This window comes from Artibeus jamaicensis, unplaced genomic scaffold (assembly GCF_021234435.1).
Source record: "Artibeus jamaicensis isolate MK-2021 breed Jamaican fruit bat unplaced genomic scaffold, CSHL_Jam_final contig_2259, whole genome shotgun sequence".
NCBI classification, from domain to species: Eukaryota; Metazoa; Chordata; class Mammalia; order Chiroptera; family Phyllostomidae; genus Artibeus; species Artibeus jamaicensis.
In genome coordinates, this window is record NW_026521468.1 from 6800562 (window position 1) to 6823971 (window position 23410).

Sequence of the window (23410 nt, forward strand, 5' to 3'; positions counted from 1 at the left end):
GGACACGTCCACGCCGAACGCCTCTTCTCAAAGGGTCCTGTGCCACACGGGCAACACTGCTCCCTGAAGACCCTCTTGTTTGTTTTTTTATTTAAGATGGACTTGTACTAATATCACTTTTCTTTGTATTTATTAGGGAGAAAGAACAAGAAACACAAAAAGAGGAACGTTTGATGGAAGAAAAGAAAAAGAAAAAGCAGGAAGAGAAGAAAAAGAAGGAAGGAGCTCAGAAAAAGGTTCGGCTCGAGCTACTCCTTCCTCGTCTGTGTACGTGTGTGTCTCGCCTGCGTTATCATGGCCGTTCCGTCACAGAATCTCATTTCATCACTTTAAAAGATCAATATGCTAAATCTGTAATTAGCAAAAAACAGATATTGTGCTGGTGAAACAAATACAGGGTGACAGCAGCAAAATGTCTTTTTCTTTAAGGACCTAGAAATACTAGAGCTGTGTTTTAAAGAAGTTTGCTTTTGGCTTTGGTGGCGGAGGGCTCACTGTCCACTTCGGTAAACTGCCCAGAAATGAGAAGAGGGCCGTTCAGCTGAGTTGATTAGAAAGCAACAAATAATTGTAACTTTGGCAGATGTTCTTCTACAAATCCAATTAGTAAATATTAAACATCATAAGTCCTTAGCCTTATAGTCATGCTTGAGTTTTCTGGCATTTAATATACCAAGTTATGCCACTTGTTTTTGCTCTCACCTGGTTTAATATATCTTGTAGTTTAAACTGTATACCTTTTAGACTTTATTAAAATACAGAGCTCATGTGAGCGCCCAGATATATTTGTCTTCAGATCAATATAGGCATATAGTTAATAGCATGTAGACAATTAGACATTATTCCCAGAATTACAATAAATTTTAAAAAGTGAACTGGGCAAGAACTTGTTTTTAAAATTTTCTATTAAAGTCTACTTATAAACTTTCATAGTTGTGTACGCTCTACACATTATTCCTAAAGAGTTTCTAATTTTTTTTTCAGGCTGCTGATCAAAAAACCAAAGGTAAGTTTATTTTATTTGTGGGGGGCACATTTTATGGCAGTACCAAACTTCTTATGATAAAGATGACTGTTTCTTTTATTGGTGGTTAGAAACAAAGACTCTAACTCTGCCTCCCAATCTCCTTTTTGTTACTCACCATGAGATTCCTCCTTTGTCACTGGTTTGACGTCGCGTCTTGGTGGCATTTGTTTGACGATCTGAACACCCACAGAACCGAGTCAGCTTCTGGACAGTGCTTTACACTCTTCCCAGATTGATTTCTGCCCCACAAGGATCGAACTGGTACATCTCTTCAGTTTGATTAGGAACAACCAAAGGATCCTGAGTCCTTTTAAAGCTTCTAGTTTGTCTATGCCAGCTATAAATAACAAGAAGAGCTATGTTCTTTCTGCATTCTCTCTTTGCGCATTCACGTGTAAGATTTCCTTTATTCTCCAAGTCCAGAATTTGCTTGTTTTTGTCTTAATGGGTGTCACTGGGAACACTCGGGAGGGACGATCTCTGTCGCTCAGGCGTCCCTGAGATCTCATCTCAGCGCCGAGCCACCTGGAAGCGCCTCTTCATTTTGCACTTGACGTGAGGAGAGGGGCACTTGCTCCATTTCTTTAAGCCTCCCTGTTTCAAAAGGGAAAGGCAATGGAGGAGCAGCTCCCCGTCTTGCGGCTGCCGCAAACACAAACGAGCGCAAACGAGATCTCGCGGGGACAGGCAGAGCGCCTTGCATGTGGTGGTGCTCAGTAGAGGGTGGCCGCAACCTGCTGTGTTATTTTGGAGCTTTTATCGCCACTGGACCATCATTTGCACCCAGTTGCACACGCAGGCACATGTGCTGTGGAGAGCTCCCTGAGGTGTGGTCTCGGGCCAAACCCCTGCCCATGCTTGACTCTCGTGTGGCATTTTACAGTGTTCAAAGTGAGGTTTATGTTTCTTCTCTCACTTGAACTTCATAAGTGGGCACAGCAGATGTTAGTTTGCATTGCAGACACCGAGGCTGAGAGCATGAGTTCAGTGGCTTGCTCTTGGCTGGGCAGTTAGTGTGAGGAAGGGTCTCGGGGGTCCGGCTCCTGGCCCCGTGAGGGCCCCGACCCGTCCGCCTGGGCTGCACCGAGAGACAAGCGCACAGAACGCGAGTCGTCAGGAAGGACACGCCTGTCCTGTGCTCTCGGAAGCGGTGCGAGTTTGTATAACGCCTCTCACGCGGGTCCGGGGGCTGTGGTGTGGGGTTGCATTTGAATTTATGATCTTGAATAGGAAACAATGGTTTCTTTTAATAGTCATTTAAAAGTACAGAGTTATTGCTCTGAATCATCCGTTTCCTTCTATTTTTTTTTAACATTTGAGAAGTTTTTACAACCTGATTTGGTACCAGCTATATTCCATTGTCATTGTCATTGAAGTTATTTTCACTTCAAATAGCGACGGTTGCTCACGGTCCCGTCGCCGTCCCCACTGTTGTTTTCTGCTCTGACTTCCGTCCTCACCGCCGACCCCGGAACCCACCGGGCCCTCACCTTCCCCTTTTGTCTTCCCGAACCACTGCTCCTTGGGGTGCAATTTGTCGGCGACCCTACTAACTATAGCCTCAGAACAGATCGTAGTGACCATTGTAATGTCCTTCTGAACAAAAACAGTGCTTTTCGAATTATAAATAATTAACAGTGCGGCCACCCAACTCATTCGTGTACAGCTTTCTCAACCTCTCCATCGCCGCAGTTCGCATGAAAGCGCACTGCCTGCTGTCCGGTGGCCCGAATCTCTGGCTGAGTGCCTTGGACCCCACGTGCGGGCCTGGGGGACACGAGCCGGACGGCGGGGCCAGGGCTCCCACACATCACGGGCACCGCCCTTGGGTGGGCTCTGCTCCTCTGGGCTGCGCGGGCGGAGGCGGAGCTGCCTGGCGCCCAGCGCAGTCATTAGGCTGGCCGGTGCCTTCAGCCAGTCTTCACAGTGTTAATTATACTTAAAAAGTTTTTAGTTTCTGCAGTAACCATTAAACTTGAACAGTGAATCTCCTTTTAAAAGACGAGTGCAGAACAAATCCCACTAGAAATTTCTTTTGTGGTGAGTTTACTCTAATGCAGTGTGCTTCCCGTTCCCATCCTGGAATCTTACAGTTTCGGCCCTGATTGTTTTTCAAATCCCAGAGTGGGATTTCTTTGGTGAGGTCGTTTTTCTTCTTGTTACGAGATGCAGGCCGGTTGAGCAAGTGTGGTTGAGGCGCTGCACTGCCAGCATCTACCCGCAGCACCCCGCCCTGGCGTCCGCCGCGGGCCTGTCTCCCCAGCCGCAGATGCTTTGGGTGGTTGTTGCTCCGTCAACTTTCCTTATATTCATTCCCCTGTGATGAAAACACAGGGAACACGGTCGTGATGAAAATAACGAGCACTGTCTAAAGTGTAGTTGGGCCACTCAGAGCCCTTCTCCTGAGATGCTTCCCAGCGCCTGCTGTTGCCTGTCCGTGAATGCGTCTCTGTGAACGCGCACACGCAGAGCTGCTTCCCACGGCTGACGCCCTGCCACCTGCCCTCCAGGACCACACTGAGCCGCTGAGAGCCGGTTCACACACAAGGTAGTCCCTGCGAGTCCCCCACACCGTGTCTTCGCCTGGTGACTGAAGGCAGGGCCAGCTGCACACACGCATGCTTACCTGTGACGCCTTCGGGAGACCCTGGCGCTCTCACACCGGGGTAGGGGCCTCGGATGTGTCCCACTGCATGATGGTGTCACCTTGAGCGCTGTGGCTCTGCAGGGGCGTCCCTCAGGTCTGTCGCGTCCGGTCGTCGGTGTTCATGCGAGACGCCACCCTGAGTTCAGTCACAGGCAGTAGCTCTACCTGTGATGTGACGGCTTTATGACCCTAATTTTTCTATTTGTTGTTAAGGACTAACTATAATACTATTCATAAATATGAAGTGAGCTGAATTTGGTGATTTTCAGCTGTATTTTCTGAAGTTCATAAAATAGAAAAATTTTCATATAAAAAGCTGAAAGTAAATTATTTTATGTGTGAAAGTGAAAGTGTTAATGACCTGATGTGGCTCACTCCATATAATTAATGTTTTATGATTTTAGGCCAGCCATGTACTTTCATAAATTCATACATTTTAACCAGTTGCCTAATCTTGCTGGAAAGAACTACAGATTTTTCATTCAAGTGTTCAGCTTTGCCAGGCCTTCCTTGTAATTGTTAATCCTAAGAAGACTCTGCGTGCTTTCGTTTGTGTAAATGAGCTGAAACCACATTCTGACGGTGAACGACAGGGTTCGGGGCTCCCGCATCCCGGGCACTGTGCCGGACTCCTGTTGAGGCCCGTTCTGAACTTACCTTTCATGAAGCCTTTTCTGCACGTGAATGAGTCGTGGCGACATGGACTTGTAAAGCAGGCTGCCCTAGTCGGAGACGGGCAGAAACCTGCGTCCCTGCGCCTCTCCAGTTAAGTGGCATTTCCGCGGGGCTGAGGCAGGGGGTTGCGATTCATTGGTATCTCAGGGTCTCAACACAATAAACAGCAAATAGTATTTACAAGGTAGCAGATCGTACAGTGTGTATGAAAACTGGCCAGATTCCTTCAATTTACATGTATTCATGTTCATATAAAGCAAATTACTATTTCGAGTGGATGAGTTACTCTTAAAGGCAACTCTAGTCAGCATGCTCAGCACAGTGTTTTATAGAACATGGCATTTTATTTGCCTGTCTATAAAATTAATAAAATCTTAGAGCTTGAAGGATCCTTAGAGATTATCCAGTTCCTGTGTTGGATAGGAAATGAGATTCACAGAGGTTAAGTGATTTGTATAAGTTTTGACAGCTAGTTTGTCCAAACTAGAACTAGAACCCTTATCTTCTGGTTGTCAATTATATATTTTTTCTGCTATCATTTTAAGAAGTAACTTATGATCTTTTCAAATAAGGCTGGAAGAAATTCCTAGGAGTCAAATTTTACACGAGACCTCTGCGGGATGGCATCTTACTGGGACCTTCAGTGTTCGACCTGCCTTTAGCCGTGTCGCTCTGTGTGGGGCGCAGCCGCGCACTGTGTAAGAGCGGTTCGGTCGTTGACGCACCATGTATGTGACGGTGGCCCCGTAAGGTTACAGTGGAGCTGAGACGTTCTGTTGCCTGGTGCCACAGCCGTCCGAGGGTCGTGGTGCACACGTTGCTGCCTGCCCGAGGCGGCGCTGCTGTGAACACACCCACTGCTCTGCCGGGCGTGCCGAAGCGCAGCTCGCACAGTGTGTGGTGCCCGGTACCGACGGCACACCATTGCACTTTTCGTCGTCGTTTTAGAATGTGTGCTTTCTACTTGAAACAAGAAGTTTGCTGTAGAATAGTGGCCCCGACGTGCTGGCAGCAGCCTGGCCACTAAGCACAAGTGAATCAGGAGGCTGCACTAGAATTAAATGACAAGTTTCATTCAAGGGCCAGGGTCTGGAGCCCATGGCAGTCCCGGAGAGTTTTTATTGGCACAAAGCATGTTCTCGGGAGAGTCGGTGCTACCTTCTCCGCTGGCAGAACAGCGGCCCCGACGGGTCTCCCAGGTGCCCAGCTGTCTGGACACCTGCACACCCCCCCTCAGTGCTCCGGGGGGGTGTCCCCAGGGTTTCTGTTCTCCAGGCGCCGACGCACGACTGAGAGGTTCAGACGCATGGGTTTCTAAGCCAGTGGAACTGAGATAGAATTAATCGCTCCCATTTCAGCCCATTGTGATTTAAGTAGTTTCGTGAGCCCGACTGCAGTGACTCCACTTTGTTTCTTCCTTCTTTCCGTGAGCCCCAGGCATCTCCTGTTTGCATCTCCCGATTGCATTGTTTCCTTGTGTGCTTGATTTACCATATTTTAGGACCATAGGCGAGCGGTTCGGTCGTCGACGCACCGTGTATGTGACGCACCGGACCGGAAGACACACCTAGATTTTAGAGGAGGAAAATAGGGAAAAAATTTTTTTGAAGCAAAAAATGTAAAATATTTAATAACCTGTGACCCCGATCCACACACCCCCCCCACCACTGCCAGCCCCGTAAGCTACATACAGACTATAAGGTGCATCCCCACCCCTTCCTCCCATATTTGGGGGGAAAGTGCGTTTTATAGTCTGAAAAATACGGTGACCTTGGGCTGCGTTCAGCACGGCCTCTAAGCCTTTGTGCAGCGGTGGAATGTATGATGCGTTTCTCTGAGCTCACCTCCGTCCTTAGGTGATGCATGACTGTATTTAATCTTCCTGCTGAGTCCCTAGTGGAAGGAAGATATAATAAGTGCATTAATTTTTTTCCCATGAGGACAAAAGAAAGTGTATTAAGATGTGGCATTTTCCTGCTAATTATAGGCAATTTAAAATGATAAAAATTTATTGGAAGAAGAAACTAACCCAGTACATAAATACAAATTTGTGGTTAAATCTTAGAAGAAAGGAAGTAAACCCAGTTGTAATAGGGAAGCACACTGTTGCTCTCTACCAGCCAGCCCGTCAACCTCGCCTGTGGGGGGGCAGCATCTGTGGGGGGTCACTCCTGTCAAGTCCCGGATAGAGTGAGAGGCCACGCCTCTCGTTGGTCTAGCTCGTCACTAAAACGTTAACGTAAAGGCAGTTTCCAGGTTTAGAGAATGTTTGAGTTCGTAGCTCTAGAGGCAGCCGACAGTCTGCTTTCTGAGAAACAGTTGATCGGATTGCCTGCCTTTGTTTGTTTTTTCTAACAGCTGTTGTTACAACTGGCATACAGTGCACTGCACTTACTTAGAACAGTTTAGTACGTTGGCTTGCACGGTCATGCCGACACCTGTCACACTCGAAAGGTGCCGCACGCCTGTCCCTGCCGCCGGTCTCCTTCCCGTCACTGCAGAGGTCTCACCCCCAGACGGTTCGGTACACAGAGGGGGTCACAGAGCACGCTCCCTTGGCTTCTCTCGCACAGCTGACACTGTCGTGACTGCGTGAGTCAGTGACAAATTCCTGTAATTGCTGGGTGCTACCCTGTTTGGGTATATCGCTACTCGTTAGTCCGGTCACCTGCGGGTGGATGTTTGCGTGGTTTTAGCTCGCATGAATACGGTTTCTGTGAATGCTCAGGTGCAAGTCTGTGTGCGGACATACTTCATTTTTCCGCTGGTAAATGTGTAGGAGAGTGGTGGGCGTTGTGAAGGAGAGGAGTGCGTGCTGAAGCAGTCCCTCCTCCTGTTGTCCCTGACGTTGGCTGTGAAACAAGGACAGGAGGGGTGTCTTCCTCCGGTTGTCCTGAAACGATCCATCAGGCCCTTAGAGCTGAGGGCTCTCCACAGCCTGCTCTACCAAAGAAGGGGTAGAAACCGGGAGGGCAGGGACCAGAGGGGGCGCTGGAGGGGGAGGGCGGGGGCTGCCCTAAGGAGCGGTCCGTCTGAGGAAGGCCGCCGAGTGTGCCGGATTGGACGGGACCCAGACAGGCGGGGAGAGGGCTGGAGGCCGGGGGTGCAGTTAGACCACAGACCGCGTAGTTCAGGCGCAGGTGCCCAAGCTGATGGGTCAGGTGGACAGGAAGGGGTCAAGTTGATGGATAGACTAGGCTGAGCTTAGAAACTCCCTGGGCTTATGGTTTCATTCAGCAGGTGCTTTTACCAAACACCTGCTGTTTGCCCTGCACTGTGCTCTGTTCGCTGTGGGGAGAAGATGTAGGAAAACACATGATCTTCCGCTCGCATGGAACGTGGAGATGTCTGGGAAGGAATAAAACCTAGTATGGCGCCGAGAGTGTCGTTGCTGACTGAGGCGGCTCCCGTGGAAGGAACAGCATTTCTCGAGAGCACAGAGTGGAGGACCTGGCCTGGGCTGGGCTGCAGGGGCCTCCTCAGACGAGGCGCCCTGACAGAGGGGACCGCATTGGCGAAGGCGGCTGGCGGAGGGTGGCGTTTCTCAGGTGAGTGGTCAGCCAGGGGTAGAGTGTGTCACGGAGTCGGGGTGGGTGGGGACAGCCTGGGCAGGACATGATCAAGGAGGCGTGTTCCTCCTTTTCCTCCAAGCAGGAAGAAGCATTTTTTCAAAACCAATCTGCATAAGTCCAGTTTTCCTCTCCATTCCCCAGCCTTCACTGACCGTCTGTGTGGTTAAACTCAGGCCCCGCCTGCTGGCAGGTCATTGGAGTCTGCACTGCAGGAAACAACATCCTAGGGTCATTGCTGTCCCACAATCTGTTAATTCAGTGAAGAGACCACGCAGTCCTACTGCAGGAGGCAGTGCACGTCCCTTGAGGGGACAGACACCGGGAGGCATAATTCCACGTGAGCCCATGGCTTTCGAGATTGGGATTGGCCAGTTTCCAAGAGCTGGTTCAGCTCAGGATGACTAGGCACGGAGAGAAAGGAGGGCTGGCTGGTGAGGGAACGAAGCCAGACACTCCCTGGGCTTCGCCCTTCCTGTCTGTCCAGAGTGCTGTCTCATTCAGGGGGTGTCCAGAGTGCTGTCTCATTCAGGGGGTGTGCAGTGTGCTGTCTCATTTGGGGGGTGTCTAGCTGATATTACAGGTGGAACAGATTCTGGAAAGGCTGATAAGTGTTAATGCTGTATTGATCACATAACTTTAACATGCATGGTTATCAGACTTTTCTATTTTAATCTTTGAAAGCAGCTGGCTGTTGTTCAGAAAAAGTTAGAAATATTTGCTTGTATGATAAACAGAACTTTTTTTTAGGGAACAAGAATCCGAGGACCAAAACAAAGTAAACTTCTAAGGAAATGGTTTTAATTGTGAATAGTCATTAAAATAATTTTACTTTAACATTTATGTTACTCAGTCTGATATATTTAAAGTAGCATTTAAGTTAATACCTTTTAGGAAGGTAATTAATATATTAAACTAGAAAATATCTCTAAATAGCATTTCCCATTAGCAACAGACACTAAGGTAATGTAGTTAGTAGTTAACGAGTTTGTGCTCATTTTGAGTTGGGCTCCAGAAGTTGCCATGGTGACAGATCAGCCAGAAGCTGTCAACAGAACAAACAGGAGGCCGCTGCTCTCCGAACCCCCTGGGACAGGCAGTAGACGCGGCAGATGGCCCCAAGCTGCGCAGGGCCGGCCCTGCCTGCGTCCCTGGTCTCGGGGGGCTGCGCTGCAGTACTTGCTGTGGTGCCGGCTGCAGGAGGGGGTGTAACTGGGAATGGCCGGTCACTTTGGCACAGTCAGGTGTGCGGACAGTCAAGCACAGATGTTTCATTAAATTTGAATGTAAAATTTTAAGAGACTTCGAATCTTTCAGCATATATTCCAAAATGGCTAGAATTAATGCGTGATTTTTTTTTTCAGGTTATTTCTTTTTTTTTTTTTAACTATTTACTTTTTTTATTGATTATGCTGTTACAGTTGTTCTATTCCCCCTTTATTCCCCTCCACCCTACCCCCCATCCCCACCATCACCCCCCTTTAGTTTATGACCATGTGTCTCAAGTCCTTTAGATTCTATATTTCCCATGCTATTCTTGCCCCCCCATCTATTTTCTATCTACTGTCTATGCTACTTATTTTCTGTACCTTCTCCCCCCTTCTCCTCCTCCCACTCCCCTGTTGCTAACCCTCCTTGAGATCTTCATTTCTATGTTTCCACTCCTGATCTAGCTGTCCTTTTAGTTTGCTTTCGTTTTAGGTGTGGTTGTTAATAACTGTGAGTTTGTTGTCCTTTCACTGTTCATGTTTCTTTAACTTCTTTTTCTTAGATAAGTCCCTTTAACATTTCATATAATAAGGGCTTGGTGATGATGAACTCCTTGAATTTGATCTTATCTGAGAAGCACCTTATCTGTCCTTCCATTTTAAATGAAAGTTTTGCTGGATAGAGCAATCTTGGTTGTAGGTCTTTAGCTTTCATGACTTGGAATACCTCTTTCCAGCCCCTTCTTGCCTGTAAGGTCTCTTTTGAGAAATCCGCTGACAGTCTGATGGGGACTCCTTTGTAGGTGACTGTCCCCTTAGCTCTTGCTGCTTCTAGGATTCTCTCCTTCATTTTAATCTTGGCTAATGTAATTACGATGTGCCTTGGTGTGTTCCTTCTTGGGTCCAACTTCTTTGGTACTCTCTGAGCTTCCTGGATTTCCTGGAAGTCTATTTCCTTTGCCAGATTGGGGAAATTCTCCTTTATTATTTTTTCAAATAAGTTTTCCACTGGTGGCTGTGCCTTTCCCCCTTCTGGTACTCCTATAATTTGGATGTTGGAGCGTTTAAAGATGTTCTGGAGGTTCCTAAGCCTCTCCTCATTTCTTTGAATTCTTGCTTCTTGACTCTTTTCTGTTTGGCCATTATTTGCTTTCTTCTGGTCCACTCCATTGATTTGAGTCCCAGTTTCCTTTTCATTGCTATTGGTGTCCTGTGCAATTCCATTCATTTCAATGAGTTTCGCCTTCATATATTTGTCTAATTTGTCCGTATAATCAACCAGTTCTGTGAGGATCCTGATCACCAATTTTTTAAACTGTGCGTCTGTGAGTTTTGCTATTTCTTCATCGCTTAGATTTATTTCTGGGGCTCTGAGATCCTCCTGCGCCATTCTTGGTCTGTTCGGGCCCTTTAAGTGTGAGAAGCGGCGGCTTGGATTCCCAGAGCGGGGAAATGGCGATCCCCTCTGCCGCTTCTCACAGCTGGGTGCGGAGGAGCAGTTTCTTAGGTGGTTCACCTGGGCCGGGCCACTCAGAGTCGCTGGGTTATGACGCTGTATGTGGAGGTGGGGTCAGAGCAGGGAAATGGCGGCGCCCTCCACTGCCGCTTGCCGTGGGGACCTGCCGGCCTGGTCCAACCGCCCACTTCCTCGCCTGTCCACCCTCGCACAAATGCGCGACCTCAGTCAACACGCAGCCCCGGGCCTGGCTGTCTCCCCCGAGGTCGCTCGCCTGGTTGCTCGCTGGGTCGCTCACTAGGTCTGACCCTGCGCCTGGATTCTGCGGGCCTGAGTGTGTTTGGCCGAGTCCTCCTAGTGCAACCCTGCTCCGCCAGCCGCTGGTTTCGCCCCTTACCGGTCAGGCTGAAGAATTTGTTGTTAACGGACTTCCGAAAAGTTCAATTTTCCGTGTTCTGGCTGTGTTTTCTGTTGCTAATATTTAGTTTTCTCTAATCTTGGTTGTGGAAGAAGGCACGGCACATCCACCTATGCCTCCATCTTGGCGGAAGTCCTAATGCGTGATTTTTAAACAATTTTTTTATCGTCTTGTGGGTTACCTACATGGGAGAAATTCTGTGCTTTATATACAAATCATCTTAAGTTCAAAGATGCCATCAATTATAAGCTGTATCGTTGATTTAATAATGTTTTTATTGATGGAGTTTGAGGATGAACGAGGGAACTATTTAATTTATGCACCAGGTGGCTCTGGCTGGTGTGGCTCAATGGAATGAGTGTTGGCCTGTGAACCAAAGGGTCACCAGTTCAAATCCCAGTCAGGGCACATGCCTGAGTTGCAGGCCAGGTCCCCACTCATAGGTATGCGGGAGACAACCAGCCAATTGGTGTATCGCACATTGATGTTTCTCTCCCTTTCTCCCTTCCCCTCTCTCTGAAAATAAATAAGTAAAATCTTAAATGAATGAATGAGTGAATTCATGCACCAATTGTAAGATGTATCCAAATTTCAGAAATAAGACATGTTAAAATATATGGGCTCAAATGTCCCTCTAGGTTAGCACTTACCTATAAACAGTCACTTTAAAAATATTCCTGTAATCCACTGTGTGCCTACTCATCAGTGTGCATTAGGCTCACGGTGGTAGCCCACATGCTACGTGAGGTGTGTACAGGTGCGGTGTTGTGCATGCCGTTAGGAGGAAGCCCTGGTTGAATACCTAGCTCCTGCCACACCCCACGAGGTCCAGGTGGAGGGCAGGTTTAAATGGACTGCTTACTGAAAAAGCTGACTCTTCTCCATAGTGCAGCCGAAGAATACAGAACCCTGCTGGCTATTTTAAGCAGAAATGAGTTTTAAGTACAGGAACTTGGGTGTCTGTAAAATCACCACGAGGCCAGGGGGAGGGGCGTGCCCTAAGCTGGGCCTCCAGAAACCCCCCAAAGCATCCTCCTGAGAAGCTGCTCCTGGGGAGAACCAGAAGGCCCGTGGCACTGCCAATGTCACCTGTGCAGCGTCGCTGCTTCAGTCTCGAGATCCTGACACTGGCCCAGTGCTGTTCTCACTGCGACGAAGGCAGTGACCGGAGACTGGATCCCTATCGAAACTTGCACCAACCACCTCCAGGGCCAGGCTGACCCCAGGAGCAGAGCTGTGCTCACTCCGCCTGCCAGGTCAGGTCCTGGGCCCCTCCAGGCGGGGCCTGAGGCTCAGCCTGAGGCAGACGCCGTCCCCTTGTGCTGGGGTGAGAGTTGGGAGAAAGGGAACAACTTTGACAACTGCTCTGTAACTTTTTTTTGATGATGGGACCGCTGTTTATTTACATTGTACTGTGCTTAACACCTTCCAAACTTGCAGAAATGCGAAACCCAAATGAAAAGGGGAGGCTTAGGCCCGAGGAGGGATCTAATGCCCCAGCCCTGAGTATCACTGCCATCCTCTCTCCTGATTACCTGTAACTGCGGTAACTGCTGGGAATGCTGCTTGCTTTCTTATCTTTTTGTAGCTCCTATTACAGTTCATTCAGTGGGACTTTGTTTTTATTTAATCAGCCTAAAATACTTGCCTTTGCTTCCCAGAGGAGGATTACTCTTCCTGACAGAGATTCTTGACCAAACTGCAGTCAGGCTAGCAGGCCCTCCCCCAGGCCCAGCTGCCTCAGTCTCCCGGGCCTGCCCCTGGGTCTGCTCAGCCAGACTCCTCTTCCCCTGCCCTCCGCGGCCGGGTCCACTCACTCTGAACTGTTCCGGTTGTTAGGTCTAGTGACCCTGTGTCTGCTGTTTCCTCTCGGTGGTTTCCACCCATCGCCTCCGCGCTGCCCCACGCCGTCCTGTGGCTGTGAAGCCCCACTTACCGTGCTGGGCTCCAAGTTGAGCCCAGTGTGCGCCGCCGAGGCGAAGTCCCGTGGCAGTGGGCCTATCCCCATCTCAACATCCTGAATCAGGCGGCCTCACCATCATTTACAAATGCCGCTGAACTTTTCCCCTTTAACACAGTGTGAGCACTCACAGCACATTTATGGTGTGTCAGACCCTGTTGTGAATGGTTCTTCACACACATGAAGAGTTACTCCTCAAAGGACCCTCAGCAAGGGCCATTGCCCCCATTTCACCCCCCAGTTACCCACATTTTACAGACGGCACAACTGAGGGACAGAGTGGTTAAGGACCTGGCCCAGGATGGCCAGCCAGGAAGCAGCCGGGCTGAGGTCGAAACCCCGAGTTGGTGCCTGCATCTCACCAGGGGAACGCACCCCAAGTGCACGTGGCGACGGCCTCGCGAGGAAGGAGCGGGACGCGGTCGGGGAGGGGAGGCAGGGGCACCGGTGCGGCTGCCACGTTCTTGGTAAGCTGGAGGTGGGGCCTGTGGAGGTTTGTCGGTTATTTCATCTAGATGCCTTGTGGTGCATCTTAGATATTTCCAAGGAACTGTTCAAGGAAACGAATTTCGTGGCAGTGTGACTTGGTGACTCTGGTGGAAAGGCCTCGGTGCTCTGGGTGCCCCCTGTCCTCCCCAGTGTGTCACAGCCCGGTGCGACCCCGGCCGGCAGGATCCATGTGTTGTGGCTGCTAGGAACAAACGCACACGGACTGCAGAGTCCTGCGGAGAAATGGGACCGCGTGGCCGCTCTCCGAGTGAGAGAGAGCCCCGGTCCCTGCCTGGACTGGCTTTTATTGCTTCTCTGGGTACATTACATTGAGGATGGTCTTCATTTACTATGCACAGGTTTGCTGTAGGAGATTACCTTTTACAGACAACAAAGGAAAGAATGTTGCTAAAGAATGTTACTTCAAAGAGAAGGATGTTGCAGACAAAGGGGAAAAGTGGTTGAACTGGTCACACTGCATACTGGGGAGCTTTAGCAGACTTTAGGAAGTTGCAGTGAGCATTTTCTGCCTCAATTCAGGGTGAGGGGGTGTTAGCAAAAGCAAGCCTTATAGCAGCCTACGTACAGTGCAGGCCTGATTCCATTCCCTACAGGAGAACCTCTCCGTGGGCGTGGTCCTGTGTGCTGACTCGCTCCCCACTGGCCTTTCCAGGTGGGGCTGAGCTCCACTTCCATGACACACGAAGGGGCTCCCTACACCAGCCACTTCTAGAGAACAAGGAGGGCGCAGCCACCTCCCCTGGAAGGGTGATGTTGGTCAGGGCCTCCTGGCTGTGGAGCCACCCAGGCAGTGTCTCAGTCCAGTCCCCCGCCTACTGAGTGAGCAGCCAGCGATGGTCACGTTGATGGGCACTCTGTGAGCTTGTCACCAGAGGGACCTGCCCCTGGAGAACTGCTCCCCAGACCAGAGGTTCCGGCTTCCCCGTGTGCTGCATCCAGGACGGGAACACCCTGGAGGAGTCCTCCCATCAGGCCACCTGGCCACTGTCCCTGCTGCTGCCGAGTGATGGCGTCCAGAGCACTTACAGGGCCCATGCCTGCTCTCCACCTCATGTCCAGCCACTCCCCCTCTCCCACTGGCCTGCGTCAGTCCTGGGGAAGGCAGGGTCCCCTTCCCGTGCACGGTCCTCTCTGTGGAAGTGACAGGCGGGTCTGCTCGTCGCCTAGCCCAGTTCTTGGGCTCAGCCTAGGTGTCACTTCCTCAGAGGGGCCTTCTCTGAGCCCCTCCCCTAACTGTTGCTGTTAACCGTGCTCACCACAACTTGTAACTGTACTTGCAGAAGGGCCGCATGGGTCGTCTTCCACCAGACTGTCCCCTCCAGGGACGGGAGCCCCGTCTACGTACTTCCCTCCGCACGCCCATCTCCTGGCACATCGGCACACACTGGCCGTCTCCTAAGTACACAGATGAGAGGACCGGGGGTGCCGCTGGTCACTTTGTGAACAGAATGGCAGGGTGAGAAAACGGGGACTTGCCCTGGCCCTGCAGCGTTCCTGGGTCTCCATCGCAGTCAGCCTCTGCCGGTGACTGGCTGTATGCGTCATGGTGGTCGTTTGTCCTCCCCCGCCGAGGTGTGAGCCCCACAGGGTGGGATCTGCCTTTTCTGTTCACTGCTGCATCCCCAGTGCCCCAGGAGCGGCTGGGCCATGAAAGGGCCGGGAGGGAGTGTGCTAAGAGAAGGAGCAGCTTCTATACCGCAGGGACCTGGGAGCCACAGGCCAAGGGGGAGCTGTCTGGGGTGCAGGGGACGTGGCACGGTCACAGGAAAGGGACTCTGGCAGGCCACCTTCCATTGGAAGGGCCGCACTGGGGCTCAGCAGCACAAGCGGGGAGCAGACCGTGTCACTTTCTGAGCCTGTGCAACCCACAGTCTGCACAGCAGATGGGGGGGGGGGGCTGGGTGCAGGCAGCACGAAAGTGTGGGTGGCACAGAGAAGGGAGGCCGGGGCCTTGGCGTTCTGGGTGGCCGTGTAGAATGGCTACAGGGGCAGGAGAGAGAGAGCGGGGCAAGAACCGGGGTCCTGGGATCAAGGAGGTTGAAGCAGCAAAAGAAGCTCCTCTCTTGGTTCAACAACAAGGTGTGTTGTGAGTTCAGAGGGCACTCCTTTGAGTCCTCCAAGGCCTTGGAGGGACCGCCCAAGCTCCCTGCCGTTTGCTGGCCCTTCTGGAAGAACAGTGGTCGGGTTTGTGAGCTGTCTGGACCCTGTCATGGCCAATGCCCTGGGAACACTTCAGCTAAAAGCAGAAAATTGTTTCTTGGAAAGAAAAGTATTTTAAGATTTCCATTCCTATATAATGATTTGACACACCACCTTTTCACCAGCAGATGTCGCCCTCACTTAAAAGAGGGAAAGGTTATTAGGCAAAGGAGACTAACCATAATTTCCAGCTTACTAGCACTTTGATTAGCTATGTCGTTATTAGCTGGGTGCTATTGTAATGTTTTCTAAATAAAACAAATGACTTATTGACAACCCATGAAGAAACTCAAGCCCAAGCTGCCCCTGCCTTCTGCGTGTGCTGGGTGACGCAGGGGTGTGCAGTGCCGTGGCCAGCCCTCCGTCCTGCAGGTGTGGGCTGGAGCAACTGAGCAGAGCCGAGTGGAGTGTCAGGATGGTTTCCACGCCCTGCATCGTGACTGTGGGCCGCAGCAGACTGAGAAATGTGGATCCGGAGACAGTGTATGGCTAGCCAGAAATGGCGCATTTGATCTGTTGATAAGAATAGATCCAAAATTTGAGATTCTCCTACTTACCAGTTTGATATTATATTAACTGGCTCCTAGTTTCAAAGATCTGAAAACTACTGGCTTCAACCAGAAAAGGTGGATCTGTAGCTCAGAAAAGAGGCCCAGGGCACAGCTCCACGGGTCCGGATTCCTGGCTCCCTCAGCTCCCTCACCTCCCCCGGGTCTGGGGCGGCTCCCACAGCTGCAGGTGTCTCCGTGAGGAGCGTGAGAGTAGTGATCAGAGCACTAGGCTCCGGGCCCTCAGTCTCTTGTTTAGTTGAGCAAATACTTAGTGGCGCTTCTGCATGTGAGTTAAGGTGCTGGGACTGGCATCAGCCCGGGGCCATAAGGGAAAATCACCCGGCAAGCTGGTGACCTACCACGACCGATGGTCCCCTGTGAAAGCGGGTGGCTGTCTGCCCGTGACGCAGTCCCGAGGGATCAGCTCAGGCCTGTCAGCTCAGCCTGCTTCTCCAGAGGGCAGACGGTGCTGTGCAGCAGGGTGTAATTCAAGCCACATCAGTCATTTTAAATATTCTAACAGCAACATCTTAAAACAAAACACGGGTGAGACTATGATTAGTAATATATTTTTAACTCAGTCTATTTAAAATGTTATCATTTCAACATGAAATCAATGTGAAAATTGCCAGCAGGATACAGTCCTGGGTTTTGCACTAACTGGACTGAAGTGTATGGGCACATGCAGCCATCTCGGTCTGTGCTCTGCGGCCATGTGTGGTCCGTGGCCCCGACCCCTCCGTGACCGGCTGCGGTCAGGGCCACGTGCTTCCCCAGTGGGCTGTTGGCTCACGTAGATGCTCACCTCGGCACCAGTCCACGCCGTCCTGGGCTCAGAGCCAGCACATCCTCCTTGGGCCTTCGGCACGTTCCGTCTGAAGGGCGGCAGCTTCCAAGCAGCACCGCCCAGCGGGCAACTGAAGGTCGAGGCTGGACTGAAGCAGAGGGCAGCATGGGACAGCATTGGGCGCCACTAAAACTGGATGACCTTTCCAGAGAGTCCAGGGCAGAGGAACGAGTCCAACAACGTGAGGCCCGTGTGTGGCCGTGGGGCCCTCGGAGCCAGGAGGAGGCTCTGAAGGACACAGGAAGGGCGTGGCAGTTCATCCGTCTTCTGTCCGCAGGTCTGACAGAGTGGATTCCTTTTGGCTCACAGCTCGCACTGGGTCTCTGGGAGCAACCACAGACGCCCTCAGCTTGACACGTTGCCTTTGTTCCCTGCAGTGGCAGCATTGTAAGGGGCAGGCTGTCCTCACAGGTGGAGAAGAGCCTGGGACTAATTCATCAACTGTAGTTACTTTTATTTTTAAAACCAAACGACACCCACACAAGACTTTGGATGAGCTGTTGACAGCAGTGGAACTGGGCAGACCCGGGAAGCTGCAGTGTGGGTCAAGAAATGGAGGGTGTGCTGGGGCCCAGGACCGGGGTTCGCGGTGACACCACACTGTGTGGCTGTGATTTCCTGGGGGAGCCTGAGCGATCCGGGCCTAGGTGGAGGGTGGGGACAGCAGCTTCACTGGGACGGAGGGTCGCTGGGCACGGTGACAAAGAGTGGGCAGAAGCCTTGCAGACGCTGACTGTGGACAGTGAGGGGCCGTCACGGTGGATGGCAGCTCCCACTCTGGGAGATGAGAAGGGTGAACAGTAACGTCTCGCTGTCCCCCGTGTTGCCTGGAAACGGTTTTGGGGTGTTACCTGTCCGTGTGAGACACACAGAACTAGGTACAAACTTGTTTCATACGGAGCTTTGCTCAGCTAGGGAACCAGAGGTGTTTGCACGTTGAGTAGACAGAAATTCTCTTCAAATACCAAGGTAAATGCGGTGTTTGTTGGATATTAATGTTGCAAGTGCAAGGTAGGAACAGCTGTTGAGGCTCAGATTCTTCTCCACTTGACACGTCTACACGCCCCCCTCCGTGGAGCTGCTGCTCAGACCACCCGCAGCGCTGGCGGGCCCCACTCGGGGCTCTCCTTTTCTTGGTTCAGTTACTGGGAAGCCGTTGCTGTGTGTCATCCTCTGGTGGCACTTTGGCTTTCACTTAACGCAGAGGCATCATTTGCAGATCAGCCCTGTGCTCTTTCCCAGTGAGTCCGTGACACAGGGTGGGGGTGTTGCAGACCCCACCCTGCAAACATCAGGCTGTCTGAGTAATCTGGATACGTGCCCCGGTGCGTGTTCTTCAGACCGTCATTGGAATTAAAACAGCACAGTTATGTTTTAACTGTGGGCATCCGACCTAAAGACCCCACAGCTTCACAGTCCCCCCGCCACTGCCCACCGACTGCTTTCCCACGGTGGAGCCCAGGAGCTGGGCTTTCGTCGGCCCTCGAGCTGAGGCTCATGCAAACTGGAGGGTGAGGGCTGCTCTCTGACTTGACACCCATTTCGCAGACCAGCACTCTGGTTCAAGGCTACAGTCGAGACTGTGGTTAGTTTGTAGGAAAACTAGGTGTCAAACCTCGAATCTAGATTTCTGTCTAGATTCTGTCCAGTTCTGTTCCCAAACACTGCATTGCCATCTCTCTCTCAGGTTTCTGTTTCATTTCTTTTGGTCTGGGTTGGGTTTTATGGGGCTGTCACTGAAGTTTTGGCTTCTTTTCCTTTTGTCCTTGTAGTGCCAGAACCTACTAAGACCTGCTCCGGCCAGCCCCAGCCCGCCGGCCCCGGGACCAGCACTCCCACCAGCACTCTCCCCAGCGGCGGCAATGGCAAACGCGCTCCCGCCGGCAGCCAGCAGCCAGCTGCGTCCCGTTACCTGCCTCGAGAGGTGCCTCCACGCTTCCGCCAGCAAGAACAGAAGCAGCTATTGAAGAGAGGTCAGCCATTGCCCACGGGGGCGCTGACCAGTGGAAGCCCCACCCAGGGTGCTGGGCCTGCGGGGGTAAGCCCTCCTCCCCCGCCCGGAGCCGGCACGCAGCAGCAGCCCGGCAAGCTCCAGCCAGGTAAGGCCCGCAGAATGAGTCTTTGACCTGGGGACTGGGGCGCTGTTTCCAGCTTGGCTGCCCGGGAACCAAAGTGGGCACGTTTGTGTCCATTTCAGTGTATACGTGCAGTAGAGCTGCAGGTAGATGGGTGTTGGAGAGAGAGACAGATTATGTGACTGATAATAGGTAGGTAGGCAGAAAGACAACAGGCAGGTTCATTTCCGTTGGATTTTAAAGTTTAATTCTCTTCTCCCCACTTCTCTGTGTTACGTCTCACGTACTCGTGGTTGGCGGCAGCTCCGTTGTTGCTCCCCAGAAACGGAAGGTCTGGGCGTGAGTCCACAGGAGCGTGTCGAGACAGGTGCTTTGGACGCTGCATTGAAAACTCTGAAATGTTCACACATGTGTGCTGCGGGGAGGTGACCGTGTTTTATGGGACGTGGGCGTTGCTAGCTGTAACATCACACACATCGGGCCGAACCTGCCTGGCAGCCCCTCGCCCTCAGACCCGCAGTGTCTGGGCTCCGGCCGCCTGCTCCAGGGGCGCGTGGCTTTCCCTTGGCTCCCGGAGCAAAATCACCCCTTGCTCGTCTGCTTTCCAGCTTCTAGAATGTGACGTCCTGTCTCCCAGCCCCCATTCCTGGCGGCATGACTTTATGGCTTTAGACTTAAACATTTTTTTACTGGAATTTTAGAGACATTTTTGGAAGAGAGCGAAGTACATGCGGCCCACCGCCGAGTTCCTCTTTCCTGCAGTCTGCCTGTTTTAACAGCTGGCCCTGGTCCTGGCTCGGGGACCCTGTTTGCTGGAGGTGGTGGGGTCCAGGTCTGTGATGAGAGAAGGAGGGCTACTTGTGTTAGAGCGTGTCGCAACTTGAGAGAAACTTGTCACAAATCATGTTAACGTTTTTTCCCTGGTGAGCTGCCTTTCAACGTGGGGAATAATTTCTACAGGTGTAAAGTGTCTGTAGCGGGGTTTCTCCAAACTGGTGTGTTCGGAACGTTTCTGCCAATAGGCATGACTGTCACCTGCTGCGTTCCTGGGATAGTGGACGCAGGTCAATGGTTGTCAGGTAAAAGCAGTGGCGGGACATAGTCATTGGCCGAGAATATGGTCCCACCTGCTTTGCTGCAAGCAGTTTACAGTCAAACGTGCTGTTACTTTCTGAGCTGAAATGTCCTCAGTGAAGTCTTAACGTCCACAGAGATTGTGCACTCGTGCCTAAATAGCTTGGTGTGTTCGTTTGTGATGCATATTTTTTAAAAACTGGAAAAGGAATGTGGTGGCCTGGTTTTCCCAGGGCTTTCATCTCACTGTGATGGGGTTAGTTGCCAGTATTGCGTCAATATTCCCATCAAATGCTGTCGGTGAAGATCTTGCTGGTGTCTGTCTTCGCAAACGTTTAGGGAGTTGACAAGAAATTGATTCACTAAAACTTTGTATGAAAATATTTTTAACTAAAACATTTGTCTCTATAACTGTAATGTTTTCTAGAAACTAATCCCTAGTTCATTTTACTTTAAAATATATATGAAAGACTACCTCGTCATTTTATATATAAAAATATTTCAGAAAATAACATTAATCTACACAATATTAACAAGATAAGAAGAGATTAACGTTTGGCTCCCAAACTAAACTCTTCCTTTTGCACCAGTTCTATCTCCCGGCAGTCTCTGCTGTCTTAGCCAGACGAATCTTTGTAATTTGTCACCTCACATTAATTCAAAGGTCCCCGCAGCCACCTGTGCAGTTTTCTGGTGCCTGGTGCACGGTCCCTCCACCTGGCTGTCCTGATGTCCTCAAAGGTCCCACACAGCCTCGTCTGGCCAGCGTATTTCCCCACAGCCTGCTTTCGTGCGTCCTGCCTGCCTCACAGGTGTGCCCACCTGGTGTCGTCGCGTCCAGTACGTGCACACACCTGGCCACCATGCCCCTCTCGGCACGCCGTTGTCTCCCTCGCCCCCCCGTTGTCTCCCTCGCCCCCAGGAAGCCTGGAGCATTTCTTCCCTCACTGCCCCTCGCTCTGCAGCAGGCACTTCCCACTTGTGCGCTGTGTTTGCTGACTGCGGCGCCCTCTGAGGAAGGTGCGGAGCCTCCTCCACAGCACGAGTGCAGTGGGGCAGGAGGACTCCGAGTACAGGGCGGGTGGGGCAGGGCGCCAGCGGTGCGCCTGCTGCTGAAGCTCATGGCCCGGCTTCCCTTCCCCTGCCAGTGGGAGCCACTGCTCACTCTCCGGCCCTCCTCCTCCCGAGGCCCTTCAAAGGGCTCCCTCAGGTCAGGTCCTCTCCAGTCACCACATGGCACTTCTAGGCTGCTGTCACCCCGGCTGCTCTGGACGTACCTGTTCCCATGGTTACCATGAGGGCTGCCATCCGAGGGAGATAGCAGAGGTGGAACCAGTAGGCAAGGGGACTGAGCTGGGGCCAGGTGAGCCCAGTAGGAGGACCTGCGTCCTCCCTCCACCGCTGACAGGCTCCAGACGCCTGGGCGCCTCGCGGGGGTGGGGAGGGCTCCTCCGGCCCTGGTCTCGGTCCTCCCTTCAGATAGCTACTGTCTGCCCTGACGTAGAGCTCGGACCTCTGAAACAGCTCAGGGAGCTGCATTTTTAAACTCAGCATTGAATTAACAAAAAAAAATTTAACCAGTAAGAAAAGTGTAAGTATGTAAGTGTAGTGACTCAGGTTCCAGAAAAATGTCATTTTATCACATTGTTTTCCATTCAGACCGTGTTTCTGCAAGTCTGAAGCATAACTCTGGCTTGAAACACTTGGGAGCTTTTATCAGTTTTTAAAAGCCTCTCTTTCATTGTGCTAAAGGCGGAACAATGTATTGTTTTGGTGGCTGCTTTGTACGTGTATAAACAGGCACAGGCTTTGGTGACTGTGGCTGTGTTTGCTGCTTAGATATCTTTTCGATGGAGGCAGGAAGGTAATTAAGGAGTTGGACACTTGCCAATTTGCATATGGTGCTCATTTGGAATATTAGAGCCAGTGTCGGAATGCCAACTGTTTGGGGGGGCAGGAGAGCGAGAATGGAGAGGGAGCGGAAACAAAGGCAGTAAGAGAGCGCAGCGGTTTATTTTCATGCGGCCCACGGCAGTGCACCGTTATTCTTTTGGCTGACTTTCAAAAAAGCGGAAGAGAACTGGCTCTGACGCTCCCCATACCCAGGGCCTGGGTAGAAACGTGGTGACAATGGAGAGAATTGGAGGAGGAGGGAAGATCGGTTTAGTGTCAGCTGCAATTAGATAATCAAAGCTGCTTTCCAGTCCCTCCATGGGCGCCGCCACCCTCCCCCCACCCCCCCCCCCCCCCGCCGCAGCGGGGGAAGCAGGGCCTCCCAGAGTGCAAGGGCTGCCAACACTGCCCGCTGGCCACCGTGGGCGCTGCAGGTTGCCCGGGACTTGACTGGCAGCAAGACAGGATGAGGCTGTCGCTGTGCACGGCTGACATGGTGGAGCTGAGAGCTCAGGCGACCCCAGAAGCCCCAGAGGTAGGCGAACAGGCAGCTGGCTCACAAGGTAGCGTCCCCCGGGGGGCGGGGGGCCCTTTCTGCAGGCATCTCTGCCCCCATCAGTCCTGGCAGAGAAGTAGAAATGAAAGGCACACAGAGCAGAGCGTATGCATGTCCCCAATCAGCATGTGACGGGCCATCAGAGAGCAGTGGCAGCTCCAAGCCCAGGCTGCCAGCACAGGTCACACTGGTAAAATGGCATCTTTGGGGAGCTGCTGGCCCTGGACTGGGCAGAGGGGCCCCGCAGGGCGTCCTGGCAGGGCATCCCCGCTGGCCCTGCTCTACTTCCTGGCCATCGGCCAGCCTCCCAGAGGAGGACGCTGCTCGTTAGGGTCCCACTTTCATCTCATTCTAATGGGTGGCCAGCCTGGAGGAGGCAATTTTCTTTCCTGCTCGTTTGAGGAAAAACCAGGGCAGTAAGCTCATTCTCTTCAACACTTTTCAGAATTGTTGCCAGTAAACCTCCTACTCTGAAACCTGTACTCGGGCCAGCATTTCGTAATTCCTCATTCTCAGGGTTGGCCGACTGGGTGTCTTGGAGTCTGTCTGGTGACAGAATTGTGCGTTCAGGTTTCCCCGAGAATTCCTCACACAGTAAGTGCCATCCAGGGGACGGCCGGGGTCCTCGGGGGCTGAAGCAGCTGTTGCACGAGTCCCGCCACTTGGAAACTGGGTGACGGGGGACTTGTGTAGCCAGCAAGCGTCTTGTAAACGTGAGTTTCTGGTGACAGAAAGCCATCGGAGT

The 23410-nt window shown here is 51.8% G+C and overlaps 1 protein-coding gene across 4 annotated transcripts in view; it reads left to right on the forward strand.

The window, feature by feature from the left end:
• Positions 1-23410, forward strand: part of TNRC6C (trinucleotide repeat containing adaptor 6C) — a 110867-nt gene that overhangs the window by 36868 nt on the left and 50589 nt on the right. For 3 of the 4 annotated variants that reach the window (XM_037157681.2, XM_053659219.1, XM_053659220.1), the window contains exons 2-4: positions 137-236; positions 985-1006; positions 18840-19166. In XM_037157681.2, the coding sequence (XP_037013576.2) occupies positions 174-236; positions 985-1006; positions 18840-19166 (412 nt within the window). In that variant the 5' untranslated portion in view covers positions 137-173. The remainder of the gene's footprint in view (positions 1-136; positions 237-984; positions 1007-18839; positions 19167-23410) is intronic. The other variant, XM_053659221.1, reaches the window with a different exon arrangement.